This window comes from Tenrec ecaudatus, chromosome 4 (genome assembly GCF_050624435.1).
Source record: "Tenrec ecaudatus isolate mTenEca1 chromosome 4, mTenEca1.hap1, whole genome shotgun sequence".
In the NCBI taxonomy this organism is placed as follows: domain Eukaryota; kingdom Metazoa; phylum Chordata; class Mammalia; order Afrosoricida; family Tenrecidae; genus Tenrec; species Tenrec ecaudatus.
The window spans coordinates 74608430-74631665 of NC_134533.1; the positions used below are offsets into that span (position 1 = coordinate 74608430).

At 37.9% G+C, this 23236-nt stretch overlaps 1 protein-coding gene across 1 annotated transcript in view; it reads right to left on the reverse strand.

Moving 5' to 3' along the window:
• The window catches only part of RSF1 (remodeling and spacing factor 1), a 138804-nt gene that overhangs the window by 48236 nt on the left and 67332 nt on the right, over nucleotides 1–23236 (reverse strand). Inside the window, exons 3-5 of the mRNA XM_075546337.1 lie at nucleotides 16690–16782; nucleotides 15805–16010; nucleotides 6136–6290 (exon numbers count right to left, since the gene is read on the reverse strand). Coding sequence (XP_075402452.1) covers nucleotides 6136–6290; nucleotides 15805–16010; nucleotides 16690–16782 — 454 coding nt within the window. The remainder of the gene's footprint in view (nucleotides 1–6135; nucleotides 6291–15804; nucleotides 16011–16689; nucleotides 16783–23236) is intronic.

Genomic DNA, 23236 nt, shown 5'->3' on the forward strand with positions numbered 1-23236 from the left:
TAAGCTTGTAGACCACAATAAGAGAGAGTGGGTTCTATGCAACACAAGACTGTTTAAGACAAAGCAACTCCTGCACCTACCCAGTGTAAATCCCATCTACTTGCTCTTAAGGTTGTCACCTGGGAGAAGAGAGAGCTCCAGGATGACTGCTGCATGGACTGCTGCAAGGGTTACTCCTAAAGACAGAAATACCAGATGCTGTTCCTGCTGGCAATCGAGAACTCGTCCTACATTGATCTTAATAGACTCGATGCCAACGTGGTCTATGCTGGATTTGAATGTTCACATAGTGAACTTCAGAAGAGCCCATATGGCAGTGCAGATCATAAACCTCACAATACATCAGACTCCTCCATTATAAACGCCCATTCATTAGGCTAACTGTTAACCTACTGATGATTAGAGTTTTGAGAGTTTGTCTAGATCATACGACTCATAACCATATCGTGGTTAGAACATGTACCACTTTTAACTTTTGTCATACAAATTCCTAGATAATGAGGAAGTGATTTAAGTTCTGTTTTTATAAAATGTTATAACCTTGAATTTAAAGTTTATAACAGATATGCTAACAGTCAAAGGTATAGATGATCTTTTCTTAGTTTATACTTAAAACATTTCCCTTAATACACAGTAATAGTTATTTCCTAAAATTGGGCCCATGAAGGAAACATATCTAAATTGCCTCCAGTCACATTAAAATTCTCAAGACCACAAATAAAGCTACTTTAGTGAAATAACTAATAACTACTTTTATCAGCTACCAAAAAAACATAACAAGAGATCTACGTTCTTATCCCAATTGTCCCTAGCAATATATTCACTTAGAGAAAATGTACTTCTAGTTGGACTTATATTGCAAATGCTCACTCTAATGTGGTGTGAACACTCTTCGCTGCACCTACACTCAACATCAGAGGTCTGGTGCGTGTGTAATTCTGTTCTTCTTTAGCACGTGAGTGCATAGTATAGCTTTCAGGGACAAACTTCCTTGAAATGTCAGTCCTACCCTCGCCTCCCACAGTCTCTTTCTCATCATCCATCTTTCCACTATCCACTATAACTTTTACTATAGACTGCATGTTTCATCACACAATCATAATACACTTAACAGTACATTACTTTGCCAGGTTGAATTTATACATTTGTATCAGATACCATGTTAGCAACAGCTTGCCAAATATCTTAACTGTAGAAATAACCTTCACTTCTGCCAACAATTATCACCTCTCTTATATTTTCTTACAACATATAGAGATTTTTAATCTATCTCTTCCCATATTTGATAAAGACAAATAATAAGCAATGTTTTTATTTTAACTGTATTACAAGAAAGACAAAATGTAAGCATAAGGCTAAGTAACTGGGATTAAAACCCAGTTTTGGAGATTATAGGAAAGGATGTTGTCTAGGGTAAACAGAAGAGCTCTACTGGTACAATGGTTAAGAGTTTGGCTATGAACCAGAAGGTTAGCAGTTCAAACCCAGAAGCCACTCTGTGGAGGAGAAATGTGGTTCTATAGCAATTTACAGATGTGGAAACCCTCAGGGGCAGTCCTACTTTGTTGAATAGGACCACCATGAGTAGGGAATCGACTGCAACAGGCTTGTGATCCTCCGCCTAGCAGTGTTTCTACAGCCCACTATTGACATGGGGGTGTGAAGGTCCTGAATTGCCAAGTTTCCTCCCTTTAAGAGGAACTGGAAATCTACATTGCTTTGGGAAACACCTCTAGTTTTCAATGTTGGCAGCAATTTCAAGTTTCTAAAATTGCACATAATAGCCAAAAAGCAGAAATAAGCCAAATGTTCATGAGTGGATTAATGGATAAATAAAATGTATTTTTTGTATAAAACCAAACCCTCTGCCATTGAGTCAATGTTGGCCCATCCCACCCCCTCTGGGTTTCTGACACTATAAACTGTTAACCAGAGTGGAAAGCTCAGTCTTTCTCTGCAGAGCTGCTGGTGGTTTGGGACCAGGCAGATCACTGCCCAACAAGGAACCATTCCACCACCAGGGCTCCAATTAAGGAGGTCTCAAAAGGGGTGTCGAAGAATGGAATCAGAAGATAACACAATTTTTTGACTGTGAATACTTGGGACACAACTAAGACCCAATGCAGGTGTTCTTCCTCATGTCTTTATCCTATTTAAGACAATCAAGGGGTCTCTATTAAATAAAACTTTAAAGAACAAGGAACTTTCCCACGAAATTTTTGTTTTTAATACATTAGGGACAGAGCCCTAGCGGGTCTGCACTCCTGCAAGGGTGAAAGGAGTGAGACCACATCTTTGTATTATGGAATATGTGGCTATAAAAAGGAACGAAGCACTGAATGCTATAACATGGACAAACTTTAAAAGATCATGCTAAATGAAAGAAACCAACCAATACACACAAAAAGGGCTACATATTGTATGTTCACATTTATATGCAATGTCCAGAAGAGGCAAATTCTTAATCACAGCAAAGTGGATTAGTGGTTGTAAAGTCTAGGAGGGCAGATTAGAGGTTGCTTAATGGGCATGAGGTTTCCTTTGGTAGTGATAGAAGTCTGGAATTAGATTCTAATTCTGGAATTAGATTATAGTGATAGCTATACTACTCTGTCAACAGACTGAAACCCACTTAAAGGATATGCTTTAAAATTATTTATCTAATGATAAATTTTACGGTTTTGGGAATTGTAACACATTTTTTTGGCGATTACAGAACAGAGTATATAGGACAGTTCAACTCTGCTCTATAGGTGTTTCCTAGGCTGAGATCTTCATGAAGCATAATGGCAGCTCTTGTTTAGAGATTTGAAATTATACTTATTCTATAGGATAGCTGAAGTCACAGCTGCAGAAATGGACTAAAGAGCAATCTTTTCCCAACCCGTGTGGAAGGATTGGACTAAATAATAGGTTAAGACTTCCCTTCCCTTTCCATTTTTCCTTGAAAGCTTTTCTTTTCTATGTGCGCCCCTAAATGCAAATAATAAATTTAAAGTGAGACTATATACTAACGTGCACACTCTTCTACCTGAAATGACTGAGGAGATCATTCATAACAAGAGAAGAGTTAAAATGAGAGCTATGGCTTCCTTGGAAATTTTAGTTCAAGAGAATCATTCAACAAATAATTCAGAGCCAAATAAACTCAAGGCTGGCTCTAAGACTGGCCCTAATGTAAGTGCAGTGAGTATAATAGAAAGTATTAGTGGAGCTCAGGGAAGTCTTTCCACAATGACATAACAGCATCCCATGCAGACAACATCATGGGGAAGCCACAGCAGCAAGGCCCAAGACACACTGAGAAAACAAATGCAGTTAGATATTACAGAACCAGTGATCACATAAGAAAATAGTAAGTAAGCGACCCTGATATCCTGAATGCCAGTCTCAGAAAATTAGACTTTTCAGAGGGTAATTCTAATTATCTTACAAACAAAAGCTAACCATTATTTAGTTGGTGAATTTTCTAGATTGTTTGCTTCCACGACTCCCATTTTTCTTCTGGGTAGGGGCAGGAGCCTACCACTATGGGCAATGTATTTTAACAAAGAAATAAAATTCATTACCTTACTGAGGTTAGCTATTAGATATAAAGTGTGGCAATTTAACTAAAGTTTAAATTTAACTAATGAGCTCTATCAGCTGTAACAGGCGTGGCAGTTTTATTCTCCTTGATGGCTGGTTTACAAATATAAAACCAATTAAATTTAAACTTTTGTTCGTATTTTGCATTAGAATTTCAAATATGGTACATGTTTTAAAGAATCGCTTCAAGTTTTTTTTCCGGTGCCGAGCACCCACCCAAAAGGCAATGTTTGTTTTTCATGGAGAGTCATACAAATGAAAGACAACAGTCCCATTCCCTCGGTTTCGTCATGGAACCAGAAAGGGCTAAGACGTAAGGGTACAGGAGCTGAATAAAGTTCTTATTTCATCAACTGTGCAATCTCCGAAGCACATGGACTTGGGAGAGACAGCCTGGGCTTGATTACACACACCTGCCACAAACTGGTTGTGAGACATTGGGAAAATTAACTTAAATTCCTCGGTCTCTCTTGCTTCAATTAAAAGAAAAAAAGAATAAAAATTCCTGCCCAATAGGGTTTTTAATACGGGTAAGGCACTTAGAACAGTACTTAGCCTGAGATAAATGCTGTATGTTCTTACTCACTATGGTGTAAGTTTCTCAAGAAAAAGGATTCTAGCCTGTTTTGTTTACTGAACGCCCACGTCTGTAATCATGCTTGGCACACAGGGCATGGTAAGCTGCTGAATGAACGAATACTAGGAAACAAGCTACCACTAAAAAGAAATGACAGATGAGAAACACTGTATAAAATGGAAAGGAGACTAATACAGAGGATGAAACACCTTGTTCCCTACCTTTTTCAAAATGATGTCCTCAATCCACAGTCTCTTGTGAGTACTAAAGCTAAAGGGTTCCTTCAGAAACGTGTTTTGAAACCGCTGTGGGAAACCCTTCTCTGCGTTCGTTTCAAAGGGTAAAGGAAGGCTGCCTCTACAACCTTGCAGATTTCAAAGTGTGGCCTCGAACCAGCAGCCGAACTCTGCCCCGGTTTTCTCAGGAAGGGCAAAGCAAGGCTTCCTTCCGCTCAAGACCTACTCAGTTACTCTTCCCCAGGGGAAAGTACGCATGGTAAAGTCTGTCCAAAGTTACATTAATTAGAATCATATATTACAAGTTTCAAATCTAGTCTCTGAGCCTAAAATCTCTAAAACTTGGGGCAAGTCTCTAAATTTCTGGGTTTTTTTTCATATGTACAATTGAAATAATAATAATGTCAGGTACTTGGGAAAGAGATTATAAGATGTAAAAGAAATACACATGCAATACCTGGCAGATTGAAATTTATGACTAACCACTACAAAGAGCTTTATTTTCCTGAAGAACTGAATGTTTTATTTTTCTTTCCAATTTTAACTGTACAACAGAATGTCTCTTCAATTTCAGTGTCAAATGGAAGCTCTCTTATTAGATTTAATTTTACATTTAATATCCTGAACTTTTTTCTAATTTCTAGTCTTTTGTCTGGATATATGGGAATAACCAAGTGCATGAATCAATAATCATACTGATGAAATGAATAATATTAATTCTAAATGTAAAACTTATCCTTAGAAAATATTACTAAAAACAATAGTCAAACTAACTTAAAATTTTAATTAGTGAAAAGCCCACACACTTAATTTTAACATATGGAAACTAATGTTTCAAATTAGAAATTTTGTTTGCACATAAAATCACCACAAACAACTCACTGCCATTGAGTCACTTCCGAATCACAGCAACCACATAGTCCTGCCCATGTGGGTTTCCAAGATTGAACTCTTTACAGGAGTAGAATGCCTCACTTTTCTCCATCAAGCGGCTGGTGGTTTAAAATTGCTGACCTCGTGGTGAGAGGCCCAATACTTAACCCACTATACCACCACGGCTCCAACCAGAACACGATAGCCTACATGAAAAGACATATTTACTTTTTCAGCTAACACTTGCAGATGAGGGATGATTCATGAATGGGCTTTCCAACCGTCAAGCAAATAGTATGAAAATATATGCAAGCACAGTAGTGCAGAAGCTAAAAACAAAGGTATAAAAAATGATCTAGCAGTTTCTTTCCCCTATCATTAAAAACTATCTAATAAAGCCAGCCATAATTGAGTATTAACTAAAAGCTGTAAGCCAAATTTTCACTAGATTTATTTCCTTCTAGAAAAGTCACAACTTGGTTCTATTTCCTGCTAGAACAATTAGGATTTGAATTGCTTAAATCAGAAAATGTGAGGAAAACCAAGTTTTAGTCAACAGTATTATAGACTTGCGTTTACTTCATAATTTCATATTAATAATTTACTTAAATTATCAAAAGTTATTATATTCTATGGCTTATGGCTTTTGTATTTGGATTTTTCTAATGTTATGAGTAAAATAACAAAGCACTAATCAATGTTTTTTAGCGTCTGAACCTTTTTAAATAAAGATTACCAGCTTCCTTTAACAAGACTTACAATTTTTCAAACTGAAATAGAATTCAGATTTATATAGCTGGGAAAAGAAGTTAGAGAATGGAGAGATTACAAAATAAAATGAAATAAAACACACAAAAAAACCTTGTTTAGGTGTTTCTTGCTCTTTGTTGGGCTCGTCCTCCTCCAGGCTGGGGCTTTCCCGGGAAGAGCTGTCCTGTGGGTGAGGGGTGTGCAGCAGCACAGGATCAATTTGTGCTTTCAAGAGTGTAAGAGTTTCTGCCAACTCGTTTCGGTTTCTGAACAAAGGAAAAAAGAAGAGAATTAAAAATCCTTGTTCTAAAAAAAAACAAACATCCTTATTCTAAGGAATTTTCTGTAGAGTCCATACTGGAAATTAAAAAATTAAAAGAAAAATACATTATGAATCCTAAAACCACCTAGCCCCAAGTAACCTTGAATTAAAAATAAGCACAATATATATTAAACTATTTGCCAAGAAGGACTCTTATTTTTTCCATTGATTGCAATGGCAGTACAGGTGTCTTACATTGAAAAATGAATACAGGTAACTTTAAAAAATATTATACTATGAAACATGAAATCAATGTAAAACTAACTTTTGAGAAATAATTTTCTGAAACAAAGTTATGTAAATTCTAAATCACTTGAAATAAATTATTTTCCACTTTTAGTGAGTTTTTCCTACTGCTATAAAATTATGATAAATATCTTCCTAATTTGGGCAAAAAGATATTCATTATTAATGGCATAGATTAAAAAGTGGCTATTTACAGATTTTGTTTTGTCATCTGTAATTTATAATTATAGGAATAGACTCAAATGATATAACAATAGCAAAAGATCTCAAAGAAGATGTACTCTGTAAACCCTTTTTTTAACCACCAAATCCGGAGGTTCCAGATGACCATGTCAATTTTCCTCACGAGTGAGAAAACTCACTTGGATTATTTCTGCTGCTCAGATAGGCAGAGTGTAATGGTACAGATAGAAAGCCAACCCCAGACGAAACTGGAAAACTTAAGTTTGAATCTGTTACCAGCAGTCCCTGATGTGTGTTATGGTGCTGTGTACACAGCTCTCAGTCAATGTGATTAGTGTTAAAATCAAATGATTTGTGTTCTTCTCTGTCATGTTAGAGGCCCCTTAGCTTCCTTTCTCTTTCTACTCCCATCTCACCAATACTTTATGGGTTGAGTACAGGGACAATAGCTAATTAAATTAGTGTTTTTGTTGGTTTGTGTAAACTTGGCTCCAATCATAATGCCCTTATGTACAAAAAAATGAACTGTTGCTCAATTTAGTACCATTGCCATGGCCTGTGAGGCACTGCCATTGCATTACACTATTGCCATTATTTTGTCAGCCCACTTCACTGAGTGTTTTCCTGGGTCCAGCTGGCTCTATTTACGATCTATTTATGATCGTTTTTAGCAACTAGTCTTTCCTTTTGCTTTTTCAAAGCAAAAGTCTAAGGCTGAGTGTCTGGAAGCCTAGCGAGCACTCAGGTTGCAGTTCTTCTAACACAGACTTGTCCGTTCTTCTGGCACTCCTTGCATAGGCAGGAAGGCAAGAAGGGTGTGTCTCATGACCGGCAAGAAGAAAAAGCTAGGTGTGGAGTATGTCCTCTAGAATCTGCCTAGATCCTGGGGCAGAAACCTGAAGCAGCTGCAGAACCAAGAACTAGGAGCCAGAACGTGGGTGGAAGTAGGGGAGAATGGGGTCACAGCCCACATAAAATAAAGCTGCGTATCTTTGGGCAGGAGGCTCACTTGTGAGTGGAGTGTCTCTGAGCATGTGACTGAGGAATCTAAATTTGCTGACAGCTAGAGCCAAGCACCTTTGGGCTGAGGCTTATTCAACTACAGCTGAGTGCCTTGGTGTTGAAGATCAAAGGAGTGTGGCATGCCACTGAGCATTCTCAGCAGTGCTAGGCAGCTTACAACAGAGCCAGAGTAAGGCAGCAGCCAGTCAGGCCAAGGAGTTGAGGATCGGAGAGGCCTGACCAAAAATCTGTGTCCTGAATATTTCTGATCCTGAATTGTACTCTCTTACCTAATAAATCCCACAATTGTGAATATAGCCTGAGTGAATTGTGAATATAGCCTGTGGGAGAGACAGCTGGTGTCAGAGCAGTTGAGGGAATAGCTGACCTCAGCCCCACAGGAACCAGCCTTGGGCAGGTAATGGCGATTCTCCTTCCCCGAGCAAAATCTGAGGTCAAAAGCAGACTGCGTGCACCCCTTTATAATGTATACTATCAATATTCTATGCAAACACAATGATATCAGTTTTCTTTCATTGTCCAGCTTTCACATGAATATGAGACGCTAGAAAGACCATGGCTTGAATCAGGCAGATCTTGGTCACCAAGGTGACTTCCTTATATTTTATAACTTTAAAAAGGTCTTTTGCCAAATGCAATACATCATTTGATTTCTTGACTGCTGTTTCCATGAGTATTGATATTAGAATGAAATCCTTGCCAACTTCATTTTTAAAAATTTTTATTGGCACAAAGGCTATGTAGTCTTTGATGTTCATCAGCAAGAATGCCAAATCCTCTTTATTTATGGTCAGCCATGGTTGTTTAATCTGTGTATTCCGCAAGGTGAAAATTGGAAACTTACTCCAATCTTGTCACATTATTCTCTCAGCTTCTTAATTGTTCAGATTCTATAACAATTCCACTGCACACCCTAATTATGAAGCTATGCCACCAGCATGCCAAATACCAGAAGAGTTACCTGTGATGGAGACAGATTGTAGCAGAGTTTCCAAACCAACAAAGACTAGGAAGAAATACTTGGCAATCTACTTCTGAAAATTAGCCAGTAAAAACTTTATAAAAAGCATTAATAATTAAACTACCTACTTTGTGGTCCTGGATAGATCAGGTTATATACAAGAAAGATTCAAAAAGTTTATGGGGAAACATTTTTAATTTAATTTTCTCCACGAACTTTTTCAAGTGTCTTGTAGTCTCATTAGGCCTAGTGTCTTTATCCATAAACTAAAGGATTAAATTTTTTAATAGTATGAAATTAACTTTATAAAGAAAGCAATAATATTGCTACTGACAGAAATGATTCAAAATAACCAATTATTCTTTAGTGGAAGGAACACACAGGACACATGTGGACAATGTGATAAGAACATATACAATATGAGATTAGAAGTTTGTATGTAGCACTGACTAGATAAGCTTAATAATATAGAGTAGGGAAAATGAAGAATTAAGGATGTGCCCTTAAGGGTTTTGACAGGAGCAAGAAGAGAGATGCAGTTGCTAATGACTAAGCTGGGGCATACAGGTTGGTGCAAGAAAATCAGAAACTCAATTTGGGAACATTTGGGTGGTTCTGACTTAATTCTAAATTCTTGCATTTTACTATCTGTAGCTGAAATGCATTTAAACCTTGGTGTAATAGGGTGCATCTACTAAATGGCTTCTCTTGTCTAGGTCTAGCAGTTGTACAGAGTTTGAGTAGCAGTAGATGCTAAATCTTTTAGGGACAATTAAAATGATAGACCAATTCAATTAAAGAGGGGAAAAAAGTAAGCGTCTAGCTTTTCCATCACACACTATGATGATCTCCATCACAGACCACATTATACTGTAATTTTTAAAAATTGGGGGTTCATACAGCTCTTATCACATTATACTTTATTAACTGTCTCCCTGTATCTTCCTCAGACAACAGAAAGTTACTTGTGCTTTTTATCTGGTTTTAAAACCTTTTCCTACTATATTAATTTGCGCTCTAATACAAATGAATATAACCCACTGCTACTAAGTAGATTCCAACTCACAGCAACCATATAGGAAAGCGAAGGACTGCTCCTTAGAGTTTTCAAGAGCAGACAGCTGCTGGTGGATTTGAACTGCCAATCTTGCAGTTCACAGCCCAATGCTTAACACAATGTACCACCAGGGCTCCTAGAAATGATTGTGCCAAACAAAAACACTAAAATAGATTTGAATTACAGAGCAGTTGGTTTATAACAAAGTATCTTAAGAATTCATGAATATTAGAAACATTTCATTTGGAATGGTTTCTAAGTCAACAGACCTTGAGTTTCTCCAAAACACATTTTTGTCTCAGAAGATGGGACATCAATAGGGAAACCAGAAATCTCTATTTGCAAGCCCACTGCTTTCTACTATTCACACCTCAGGCTTACATTATCTTTCATATGACTCCACAAGACAGTGTATACATAAGGAAGGTTCTAATGTTCATGGAAAAATGAAATTAAAAGAAAATGGAACTTTTTAACAAACTTTTTGAATGTCCCAAGTATCGAGCAAGTCCTTGGTAAAGATCTGCTATATGGTAACAGAATTTAGCAATTGTTCTCTATCTTTTTAATATAAATTCTGTATTTATATACCCCACTAATAGTATTAACAGTATTAAAGAAGTAACATTACTGAGTGCCTACTATGTACCAGGCAAAACGCTAATACAATTGATGTATGTATATGTATGGATTGTGATAAGAGTTGTATGAGCCCCTAATAAAATGTAAAAAAAAGAGTTGTATGAGCTACCAATAAAATTATTAAATATATATGCATATAAATAATAAAATAAAAATTTAAAAGAGTTTTACATAAATTAGTTCACATAATCCCAACTAACCTTCTTTGATACTTCTTTATTACTACTACGACTACTAAGTCTGCTGACAGGACCGCTGTAGAGTGTTGAAAAGTGAGGACTAAGGCGTTCCTGACCCTTGGTATTTCCAATCGCCTCAGGTGTACATCAAAGTTGGACATTGAATAGGAAGAACTGAAGAATGGATGCACCTGAATTAAAGTGCTGGCGAAGAATACTGAAAATACCATGGACTGCCAAAATCACAAACCGATCTGTCTTGGAAGGAGTACTGCCAGAAAGCTCCTTTGGACATGTTGTCAAGAGAGACCCGTTCCTGGGGAAGCATATTATTCTTGATAAAGTAGGGGGGGGGGCAGGAAAAAGAGGAAGACCTTGGATAAGATGGATCGACACAGTGGCTACATCAATAGGCTCAAACATGAGAACAATTGTGAGGACATCGCAGGGCAGTAGTTCACCCTGTTATATGTAGGGTCTCAGTGAGTTTGAATGGACTCGTTCCTCACACGAGCCCTGGCAGTGAAGTGCTTGACTGCTAACCCAAAGGGTAGCAATTTGAACCCCCCCCCCCAGTCTGTTTTCATAAGGATAACATCCTGGGAAAGCCTTGGAGAAGGCTCTGCTCTGTCCTATAGGATATCTACACACGGCTCCAGGTTTCAGGATTTGGTTTTGGTTTAATTATCACTTCCCAAGGAACAATGGTGGCAATAAATATTTATAATCTAGGAAATCCTATGGGGTAGGTCAAAGTTCTACTCTATGCTTAGGGTAGCTATGGATTGGAACCAATTCTATGGCACACAACATTATTACCTCCATTCTATAAAGGGATGATATGGAGGAACAGATAAGAGAGTTAAAGTAAACTGCCTAAGGTCACAGCACACAGGAAAGATTCGATTTCAGATAGTCTGTGTTCAGAGGTATTCTTAATTATGCTTGGATATTAGCAGCAAATATAGAATCGACAGTACACCAAAACCCAAATTCATTGCTCTCGGGTCAATTATAACTCACAGTAACCCTAGAAGACAGAGTAGAACTGCACCACAGGATTTCCAAAGTTGTAAATCCTTTTAAAAAGAATGGCGTCCATCTTTCTCCTAAAGGACACGTGGGTGGGTTCGAACTGCCAACCTTTTGGTCAGCAGCTAAGCACTTAATTACTATGCCAGTAGGAATCCTGGATAATGGTCTAACGGTTTAAAATTTAGCTTTTGAAAAATGGTTATGAAACTACTAACAATTTAAAATTTTTAACTGAGGTTAAAGTTACATTATGTGAACTGATCTCTAGTGTTCATCAGCTTGGACAAATGGATACACCTGTGCGATCCAAACCTCTTTCAGCTTAAAGAGCATTAATTTTGACACAGATAATTCCCTCCTGTCTTTTATTAATCACACCCTCTGCACAAAAATAAAAGAAAAAGAAAGAAGAAATTACTGTTTTGATCACTATTACTAGAGATTAGTTTTAGAAATTTGTAACTTTCTCTAAATGGAATCACACAGTATATATTCTCACCAATCAGCAGCAAACTTCTGAGATAAATCCATGAATTTATCTTAACTGATAAATCCATGCATTTACATAAGTTTCACATATTGTAGGTCATTTCTACTTATTACTAGGCAAGTTATTGTACAGAAATACCATATGCGTTTTCACTCCCTGATAAATGAATACTTGGATGTATCAGTGTGGGTGTGTTAATAATGCATGTTGGTCATAAAGTGGTAGTTTCTTTAAAAGTTAAACTGTTCACCTATTTCCCCAAACGGACTGTAACCACATTATAATTCCGATGAAAAAGTGTTTCTGATCCACAACCCCGACTAACATTTGCTTTGTGAGTTATTCATTTTAATCTTTCTCATAGAAGTAGCACCTCACTGTAATTTCAATTAGGAATCCTGCAATGATGCTGCACTTTTCCACGTGAATAAACTGTTGTATACTGTCTGTATGAATTGGCTATGTATGACTTTTTGCCTAGTTTAAAAATTGGGTTGTGCTTTTATTACTGAATTGTACTAGTTTATTATGTATTCTGGGTACGAGTTTTCTCTCAGATATGTGTAGGGAATATTTTCTACAAGTAGATGGCATCTCTATTTTCTTATTAATACCATCTTTAAATGAAACATGTTTAATTTTAATTAATTCCCATCTACATTTTGCTACTTCTGGGTAGCATTTCTGTCTACTCTAAGGTTGCATTCTCTGATGTTTGTCATAAAAGTTTTATAAAATCACAGCTTCTACCTTAAGTCCATGTATGGTATGAGGTACAGTGCCTCGGTGGTAAAACATGTTTGTGCTTGATTGCTACCAAAAGGCTGGCAGTTGGAACCCAATCAGTAATGCCATAAGAGAAAGACTTACCGTAGATATCAGAGTATAAGTCGAGTTTTTCAGCACATTTTTAATGCAGTTTTTGTGGTAAAATTAAGTGCCTCGGCTGATATTTGGGTTGGCTTAGACTCAAGTCTATAGGGTAGCCACCTGCTTCCAGAAGATGACAGCCATTCAAATCCCTATGGAGCACAGTTCTATTCTGAAATGTACTGGGTCATTAGGAGCCAGAATTTACTTTATATTAGCAGGTATAGGATATGAGGTAGGGGTTATGTCTTTGTCTCCCCCCACCATATTTCCAGTTATTCAAGTATTATTTGAGGAAAATACTTCCTTTGCTCCATTAAATTACTTGGGAGGCACTGTCAAGAATCCCTTATTACCTATGCATATATGTATTTTCAGACTCTTTTGTTCTATTGATCTATTTACTAATATTTTCATCAATATCATATGCTGTTGATTACTGTAAGGTTCTAGCTAGTCTCAAAAACAGGTAGTACTTCTTTGATTGTTTTACATCTTGACATATCTATATAAAATTCAGAATACCCATACCAACTTTTATACAGAATAACTTTTATACAAAAGCCTGCTTTATAAAATTTTCATAAAAACATGTTTTTATACAATTAAATACAAGTAACATTAATCATATATATCTTTGATTTACAGAATCATGACAAGATGGCAATCGAGGCAGACATGCTACACAGACCATCTACATTGAAGACACAGAGACCTCGTGAAACTGAATATTGACAAGGAGAATAGGACGGCAAAAGTGGTGACAGAACGTGGCACAGCCATCTTTTGCAAGGAGCATTCCACCCAGACAGTGGCCTGGCACGTCCGTTTGATGCAGCAGATTTGCCCAGTGTCAGATTTCTTGACTGCTGCTTCCACGAGCTGTTAATTGTGGTTCTACGTAAAATGAAATTCTTAGTAACGTTAACCCATTCTCCAATTATCAAGATGTTGTCTATTGGTCCAATGTGAGGATTTTGGTGCAGTCTTTGACAATGAATTAGTATATGACCCAACAATTTCATTCCTAGATATATTCCCAAAAGACTTTAAAGCAGAGAATCAACAGTATATGAATGAAGAAACAAAACATGGTAAATATATACAATGGAATTGGAATACTGCTCAGTTATTAGAAGTGAAGTCTTGATACATGGTATGATATCGATGGAATGGAAGATATTAGGGAGTAAAATAAGGCAAATAGAAAATGACAACTACAACAGAACCTCACTTATACAAAAATAATAGGTAACTGCAGAGCCTAAAATGTCTTAGTGGTTACGAGGGTCAGAGGTAAAGGAAGGAGGGCAGGGAGACTTGTTATTCCTATGGAGTACTGAGTTTGGGTTCGTGGTGATGGAAAATTTGCACTGATTACGTTTAGGGCCCCATAATTATTAATAAGATGTATAAGGATGAAAAGTTAAATTAATAACAGTTATGTGGTACATATATTAATGGTACCTGACCATTTTGAGCTTCTCCTTCCCATGATTCTCCCTCCATCTTCCCATGTGCACTAAAGACCTCCAGGGTGCGTCAGTTTATGTCACCCCACCACACCGCAATCAAACTTGCCAATCCAGGAGATACACAGTGCTCACCTAAGCCTCTCTAGTAGGCATGGCCCCAAGGGTCTATTGGGGTGTGCTTTCTCTGTCTCCAACTCTTGCCAAGCTCTTGCTTTCCTGCTCGCTCTTGCTCAGCTCTTCACCCACTCCGTTTCTCTCATCACCCTCCACCTTGTTACTCCAATCTTCTTCCACCCCGCTGCCTTGCTCTCCTTTCAGGATGAAAAAACCCAACAGGTTGTGATTCTCAATAAAGCCTGTTAATTGATATTCACAGTCCATTCCTGCCTCTTTTTCTTTCAGATGTTATCTATGACAATAACCTCCCAAAAGTACAACCAAACATCCCAAGAGATTTGGTTCCTTTGTGTGGAAGTTTAGGGTCATGGTTTCACAGGACATAGTTAACGGACTTGACTATTCTATGTCCTAGCTCACAGCCTAGTGCTGGGTCCTTAAAACCTTATAAGCAGCCATCCAAGGCACAAGAGTCGGTCTTTCCTCTGCTAAAGCAACAAGGGAAGGAGAGTCAAGAACACTCAGTGCCAGTAAGTTGGCTCTGACTCTTAGTGACGCTACAGGACAGAGTGGAACTGTTCCTTTGGGTTTTCAAGGGTGTAAAGCTTTATGGGGGCAGGAAAGTTCGTCTTTCTCCCTCAGAGTCGTTGAGGACCTTGCGGACACCAGTTCAACAGCTCAACATAGAACCAACGGTGCCACAAGGGTTTAGGAATAAGTGGAAGAAATGGGATGTGTGGCTAACTGCTTCCATGAACAATTGCATCCTTTGCCACGAGACCAGGAAAACTACATGGCACCTGGTTACCATGACTACTCGTCATTTTTAATCAGAGCCTTTACAGTGGAATTCTGATCAAAGGAGGTAGGGGAAAGGCAAAACAGAATTTCTAATTTTCATGAAATCCAGATGAACCCCTGAATCTAGACCCTAAGATAATCTTTAAACCTTAAAACAAATTTATCCCCTGAAATCTTTTTGAGAATGAACAATAGTTAAGCTTAAGTATTAAAGACTATCTTGAAAATTGTGCTCTTTTAAGAGGTCTACTAAGCACTGTGCCAAGTCCTGAATTTTCCCAGCCCTAATTTAAAATGAACAACCTAGTCTCAGACAACATTCTAGAAAAGATTTACCTAGGAAACACAGGCAAAAGTATAGTTATTTTGAGTAAGATACCTGACAATGCATTTCCATGAAGAGCCATCTTGATCATCTTGTTCTTCTATATACATTCTGACATTGTGATCTTGATCCAGCTGGTACCAATACATGAGGCCATCTTTGTCTCGGCCAATTGGCTGAAGACGCATTGTATCTGCATCCTCCTCGTTAATTATATTCTTGAATTTGAGATTGTCATCAAACTGGCACTCACAGAGATACTGAAAAATAGTCAGAAAATGATTTAAAATATTCAGTACGGACTGATGCACCCCTAAAAGGAAACTCCTGCTGGGGTAGGCTATTAACTCAGGAGCAAGGGGATTCCAACTCACCAGCTGCTCTGCAGTAGAAAGATGAGACTTTCTGCTCTAGTAAAGATTTTTATCTTGGGAACCCCTAGGGAGTTCTACGCGACCCTATAGTATCCCTGTAAGTCAGAATGGACTCGATAGTAGTGAGATTTTTAACCAACCTATAAAAGTCCTCAGTTATTTTAGGTGTATCAAGAGGCATGACATTGGCCATTAACATAGATATAAATGCTCTTTTGAGATTCTAAGAATGTTTTTTACATCATTCAGATTTTTTTGCATCCCAGTGCAAAAAAGGAATCTAACCCTCTCAAGTATATGCTAGCTTACCGCACCACGGACACCGAGAGGAGTGAAAAGAACATGTGCAGGGTCGCGTCTTTCACTTCTCTCCCTACTTCCCTTCAAAGGTGTCACTCTTAAAGGACAATTTTTCAGCTAGCAGCTTAACATTACAGAATGTGTATGTTAATCAGAACTGTCTATCATTCAAAAGCTCTAACCCAGTTGCACTCAAATTTCCCAAATTGTTTCACAATAAAAACATTTTAATGACTATCTTTCACCTAAAGGTGAAGTGCGTTACCTTTAAAAGTGCCAGTTTACATTCGATACTCATTTCACGGTAGCCCTTCTTCTCCATCTCCCATGCCCATGTGCTATTGAATTCTTGGCATATCTGTCAGAGAAAGTTAGTATCTTAATACATCAAAGAGTTTTAATTTAATGTGTAATTCTATTATACAGTTATGTAAACTATTATTTAATATATGAGTGTATTTATAACAGAAGTAATTTAGATCAAACAGCCTAACACATTCCGTTGTAAAATACATACTATTTGAGGCACACAGGAAATGTTGACTATTGTCTGATCATTACATTTAATGAACCGTCTCTGCAGTACCTGCGTCTGTGCCTAAGACCTTTACACAAGCTTGCGTGTCACGGTCACCTACACGAGAGGAATCCTGAGTCTACTTCTCCAATGGGCTACTTCTTTGAAGGTAAAGGCCATAGTTTATTCATCTCTGTGGCTACAACATAGTCAATAAGCATGGCAAATCATACACATACTTTTAATAAAGGCACTTTCAAATTCAATATTCCCTGTTTATTGATACAATAAAACTTAATTGCTTGACACTTGAGACTTCTGTAATGTGGCTTAAACATCATTTCTAGGTGTTTCTCTCTACACAAGCATTCCAGGCAAGCCAGCGCTGCTCGAACCTGCTGAAGAACAAAAGGTACGGATAGCCGTCCCATCCAAAGCAAGCACAGGAAGCTCGCTCTCACATGGAGGGGACAGCAGAAACCAGTGTGAAAGCTCAACACGGAGTCATTAGTAAAGGGAAACAGTAATAATCACGGTTTAAGGTTTGTGAAGTAAACATGAAAAGTAATCAACAATTTTTTACTCTTCTCACAAATCCAAGAAATGAAGACAAATTCAAGTAATGGGTTCCCAAAGGAGCATGACATGCGACAATGCAGAATGAGGTTAATAGGCTGGTCGGGGAGAAAGAACAAGCAGGGAGGTGGACTGCTTTCTAACTGCCTCAATCTGGAAAGGCCCTGAAAGCACTCCGAGGTGGACTACTCTTTTCCTGTGCTTCACAAGGACAAGTGTGTTGTTATGCTGTTGCTGGGTGATCAATTTGTACAATAAAATTACGGGAGGTCTTTGTTAGGACAGTAAAAAAAAAAAAAAGAATAAGGCAAATAGTATGTCCAGGAAGGAAGTTTTACAAGACTCCCAGGAAAATAAATTGCCTCTTCTCTTCTGTTGACAGTAGTGTAAGTTTCAGAGGAAACATACATACCCTGATCCATTAAGAGGAAAAGGGGGATGTTTAGAGTACTACACAGAGGTAACCCTAAGTGTCTACATAAAATGCTCAACGATCAGAATATGGGTAAGTACTTCCCCAAAGACACGTACATTAAGTACGTAAAAAGATGTTCAATGTCATTATGGTAAATGCAAATTAAACTACAATGAGATACATCACACCCACAAGGATAATGATAATAAAAAATAAACAAAACCAGATACAGCACGTTTGGCAGATTGTGAAGAAACTAGAACCCTCATACACTGGTGGTAGGAATGCAAAATAGAACAGCTATTTTGGAAATTAGTTTAGCAGTGCCTCACTCTGTTACATATAGTTTCCCAAGAAGTTAGCAATTTTGTTTCCAGGTATACCTACACAAGAGAAAGGAAAACATGTTCTCAAAAAAACCCAGAATATGAATCTCCATAACATCATTATCCACAATAGCACCAAAGTAAAATCAGCAAAAAGGTCCATCAACTGATGAATGGGTAAACACAGTGTATTTCTGTCCGAGAGAGGCATGCTGGTGGTGTGGCAGGTTATGCACTGAGCTGCTAAGCAGGTCGCTTGTCCAAGTCCTCCAGCTGCTCCACCAGAGAAAGATAAGTCTGTTTACTCTAATGAAGGTGTAAAGACTCTAATCAATGGCACTAAATTATAGAGAGAGAAGATGCAGAATTGGAGAATGTTTTGTTGTGTATATTTTTGCCACAGTTAAAAAATAGTGGAAACCGAGCTGATTCCAGGAACCCAAGTGGAAGGTGAATTATGAGAGTGACGAGTGCAATGAATGTATAAGGGTGCTCTGCTCAATTGATGTATGTACAGATTGTGATAAGAGCCTTATGAGCCCCAATAAAAAGATTTTTTTTAAAAATAGTAATTACATGAATAACAAAGAGTACGAAAAAGAACAAAATGTTCTAGAATTTGATTGTGGTGACAATTGTTCTTGTAATGATTGAATAATTGAGTTGTATGACATGTAGAAGTGCCATTAAAATTGTTTAAAAAAGAGATTTAAAGTCCTGGAAACCCAAAAGGGTGGTTCTATATTCTGCCCTATAGCCTCGCTATGAGTCAGAATTGAGTTGTTTGTTTTTAAATCCAAACCATGGAATGCTGTTCAGTCATAACAAAGAATAAAGTTATGGTACATGCTACAATCTAAATCATCCATGAAATCATTATGTTAAGTGAAAGAAGCCAGACAAATACTACAAAATTCTATTTTTATGAAGTCAATAAAAGGCAAATGTACATACAGAAAAGTAGGCTACTGGTTATCTGGGACCTCCTAAGAAAGAGAATGAGTAGTTAATCTAAATGGATAGGGAGGGTTTCCTAACTCTTATGAATAGAAAGGTTTTAAATGAGTAATTAACTATTGTTTGAAAGATGCAAAAATAAGGTGAGCAAGTGTGATGCCTGGTATGTGTCAAGTAGATGTTTAATACACCATAATATTAAAATAAATTCTATAGTATTAATAATTTATTAACTTCAGGAACCTTGTCTCTTTAAAGGGTTGAAAAACAAGTGTGTTACTTTGGGGGCTAGCATGTGCCTGACCCAGGCACTATTTTCCAGTGCCTCATATGCCTGTGAAAGTTGGGACAATGAATAAGCAAGACCAAGGAAAAATGAATGCATTGTAACTATGATGTTGGCAAAGAATGCTGAAAAGTACCACGCACAGCTAAAGAACAAACAAATCTGTCTTGGAAGAATGCTCCTTAGAAACAATGGTGACACAGGACCAGGTGGGATTTCATTCTGTTGCACATAGGGTCACTATGAGCCTGAACCAACTAGACTGTGCCTAACAACATGTTAAGAGTTACTGAGGCATTCACTGTATAAAAGGCTGAGCTATGAGTCTGCTTAGTAAAGGAAACGGATGCTCAGAGAGGTTACCTACCTTATGGAACATCCTTAATTCTAGAGGTGGAATTTGAGCCCAAGCACATAGATAAGAAAGTCAGTTTGGCAATTTCTCAAAAAAACTTAAACCATATAGTTATCTTATCCAACAATTCCACTCCTAGAGAAATTTCACCAAACAGATATGAAGATAAATGTTTACAAAGAAACTTGTACATGAATCTTCAAAATCATACTCAAGAGTTAAAAAGTAGAAACTGATAAAAAAAATTGAACAAAATGTGGTAGAGCCACACAATGGAATCTTATGTAGCCTAAAAAGGAATGAGGTGCTAGAAATGCAAAACACACGCATGAACCTTAAAAACATTCTGCTAAGAAGCCACATTCAAAAGGTTGAATGCGTAATTCTGTAAGCATATGAAATACCCAGAATAGGCCAATGCATAGGACACCATGTAGATTCACGGTTGCTGGGAAGGAGGGGCTCAGGACGAGTCCCTCAGGGAGCAGTGGTTATGCACTAAGCAGCTATCAAGAGAGGTCCTCTCAGCAGAAAATAGGTAGGGATCTATCCCCGTAAAGATTAGTCTAGGAGCCCTGTGGGGCAATTCTAGGCTGTGTTAGCGGTTCATCATGAGTCTGTCGGAGGGCACGAAACAACAGGAACGGTGTGGAAGGAGCAGAAAGTGACTGCTGGTGGGTCTGGGCGTTCTTTTTGTGGTAATGAAAATGTTTGGAATTAGTGGTGAAGGCTGCACAGCTTCATGAATATGCTAGAAACTACTGTTTTAAAAGTGTGATTATCTGAATCCTATCAACATCGCGAGGTAAAAAGAGGAATAACCAATGTGCAATCCTTATGTTTTGGGTGAAGTATTTCCTGTGCTGCTCTGGTCTATGGAAGAGACGCTGGTTGGTTGTGGTATAGGGCACTGCTTAGTATCTACGAGGAGTCAACAACGTTAGTCCCAAAACTTGGCCAACAACCCAGACCTGGAAGCACACAATGGTCCTTGGGATCATAGATTCTAAATACAACTGGACAACTGATTAGCACCTACTGCGTTAAAGGGAAGACCGGGAGTCGGGGTGGATACAGGAAGTAGGATACAGGCCTCTCTGTCCATACAGTACTTAACTTTAATTTACTAATATTCTTTATTTTCAGTGTTTGGAGTTCAAAACTTTTGTTGTACTGATATTCAACAAAATATGGTACTGATTTTTTTAATTTTAGGGCAAAATAGATAGGTTTAATATGGAACTGTGGTATATGATAGGAAAAAACTTATTTAGATATATCTGGTATAATATACTGCCACCAAATAAACACTGCACTTAAACTTGCAAGTAAAAAAAGTACTCTACTGAACATGTGAGGTAGTTTATTGTGCCAACTTGGCCAATAAACACATGTGGAGTTAATTGAGGGGCAGAGGGATAAATGGCTTGGTGAGCCCTGCCTTTCTAGCTCTTGGGTCTCTCTGTGATGGTTGGACCAGGGTGCAGCTGCCTTAGCCAGTTCCCTGCTTCAACTGACAGGGCACACTTCCTGCAAGATATCCCTGAGGAGAAGCCACATGGACCTAATCCAGATGCAGTCCTGGGTGCTGGAGCACCCGTGTGGAGACCCCTGCCAGCACTGAGATGCTTACACGCTCACTAACTCGGCTTTCCTCCTGCAGTCAGCATCATTGTGTCTGTTTTCTGAGATAGAGGAAGACTTTGTGGATTGGTGTCAGACATATGGGTTAATGTTGGACTTGTGGGCTTGGGCAGCACTGGATTGGGATGTTTTCTTGATGCACACTTAACCTTTAAATAAAACTCTCTCTTATACATGAGTTTCTGTGGATTTGTTTCTCTAAAGTATCCAGATTAACACAACATGTATGTAACTCTTATTTGGGACTATTTAATCTTCCACACCAGGGGTAAGCAAACGTTTTATGTAAAGGGCTAGAGAGAAGATAATTGAAGCTTTAATGGTTTATTCCAACTATTCAACTCTGATGTTATTCTGCAAGAGCAGTCACAGAACATATATAAAAAAAATGAGTATACCTATGTTCCAGCACAGCTTTATTTAAGAGCAATGAAATTTCAATTTCACATAATTTTCACCCATCACAATGTATTATTCTTTTTATTTCTTCCCACACTTAAGTAGGTAAAAAAAATTCTTAATTTGCCAGTTATATAAAAACAGGCAGCAGGCTGGATTTAGCCCATGGACCAAGTTTGACCAGAGCGTGGGGAAACTGGGTGAACCTATTAAATCATGTCTACAAGAGTATATTCCTGACTCGGAGTGAAAAAATCCCTAACTAGATTGGTTGTTCTTCTGTTTCAACTTGATTCTGACCAAGCAGCCTTGTAATTATAACTTCGTTTCTCATACATTTTCTCTGTAAGAGTAGAATGTTGCAATATCCAAAACAGAACATTTATACTTATCACTATAAATTATTACCCCATATTACTGATTCTAGATTTGATGCTCTCAAAACGTGGTTAAGGGGAGTTCGCACATCCTATTGTATCCCCTGGCAGTGCCTGAGAGAGTCCTTCTCCCAACAAATACAAAATCAACTGCTGTGCCTGGCAGCAAAATGTTTAACATTCAGCCAGAGAATTCTTATCTACCTACTAGCTGCCATTCTGTGAAAATAACACTCCCCACCCTCACCCACAGTGTCTTTGTCTCCTAAAGTCTACACACAGAATATCCAGGTTGGTGAGAAATGAGACAATTTAAGGGTTCCACATCAGCCTAATATTTATAGGAAAGAAAGTTTCACGTGCCTATATAGCAAGCACTGGAATTTATCTTAGTGACATCAGTAAATACTTATCTTGGCCTCAATTATATACTCAATGGACCAATATCGTTTTACTTCTGACAACTCAGAAGACATTAAAAAGAAGGGAGTATCCTTGGAAGGAAAATCCAGTTTAAAGAGAGTCCTTTATTCAATAGCTCCACATATGACAGGAACTGTGCTAGGAGCTGGGGGGTGCTGTGGAGCAAAGAGAAAGACAAAGTGTAATCATGGAGGTAACAGTCTAGAAGACAGTCACACAGGTAAACAAGTAAGAAAATACCAAGTAGTGACAAATGCTAAAGTCAATATAAAATGGAACAATGTGATAAAAGTGTGAGCAGCAATCTATTGGGTGTTCAGGAAAGGCATCATTGAAAAGTGAACAGTTGATATTTAAGATGAGACATGACTGAAAAGAGCCATCCTCAAGACTACATGAAGTAGGTCTATTCCAGGTAGAAGCTACCACAAAGAACGACAGACAGTGTGGCATGCTACAAGAAAAGACAAAAACCAGGAATGACAGGAGCAAAGGGGCATGAGAATGAAAAGGAGCAAATAAAAAAAAATTTAATTA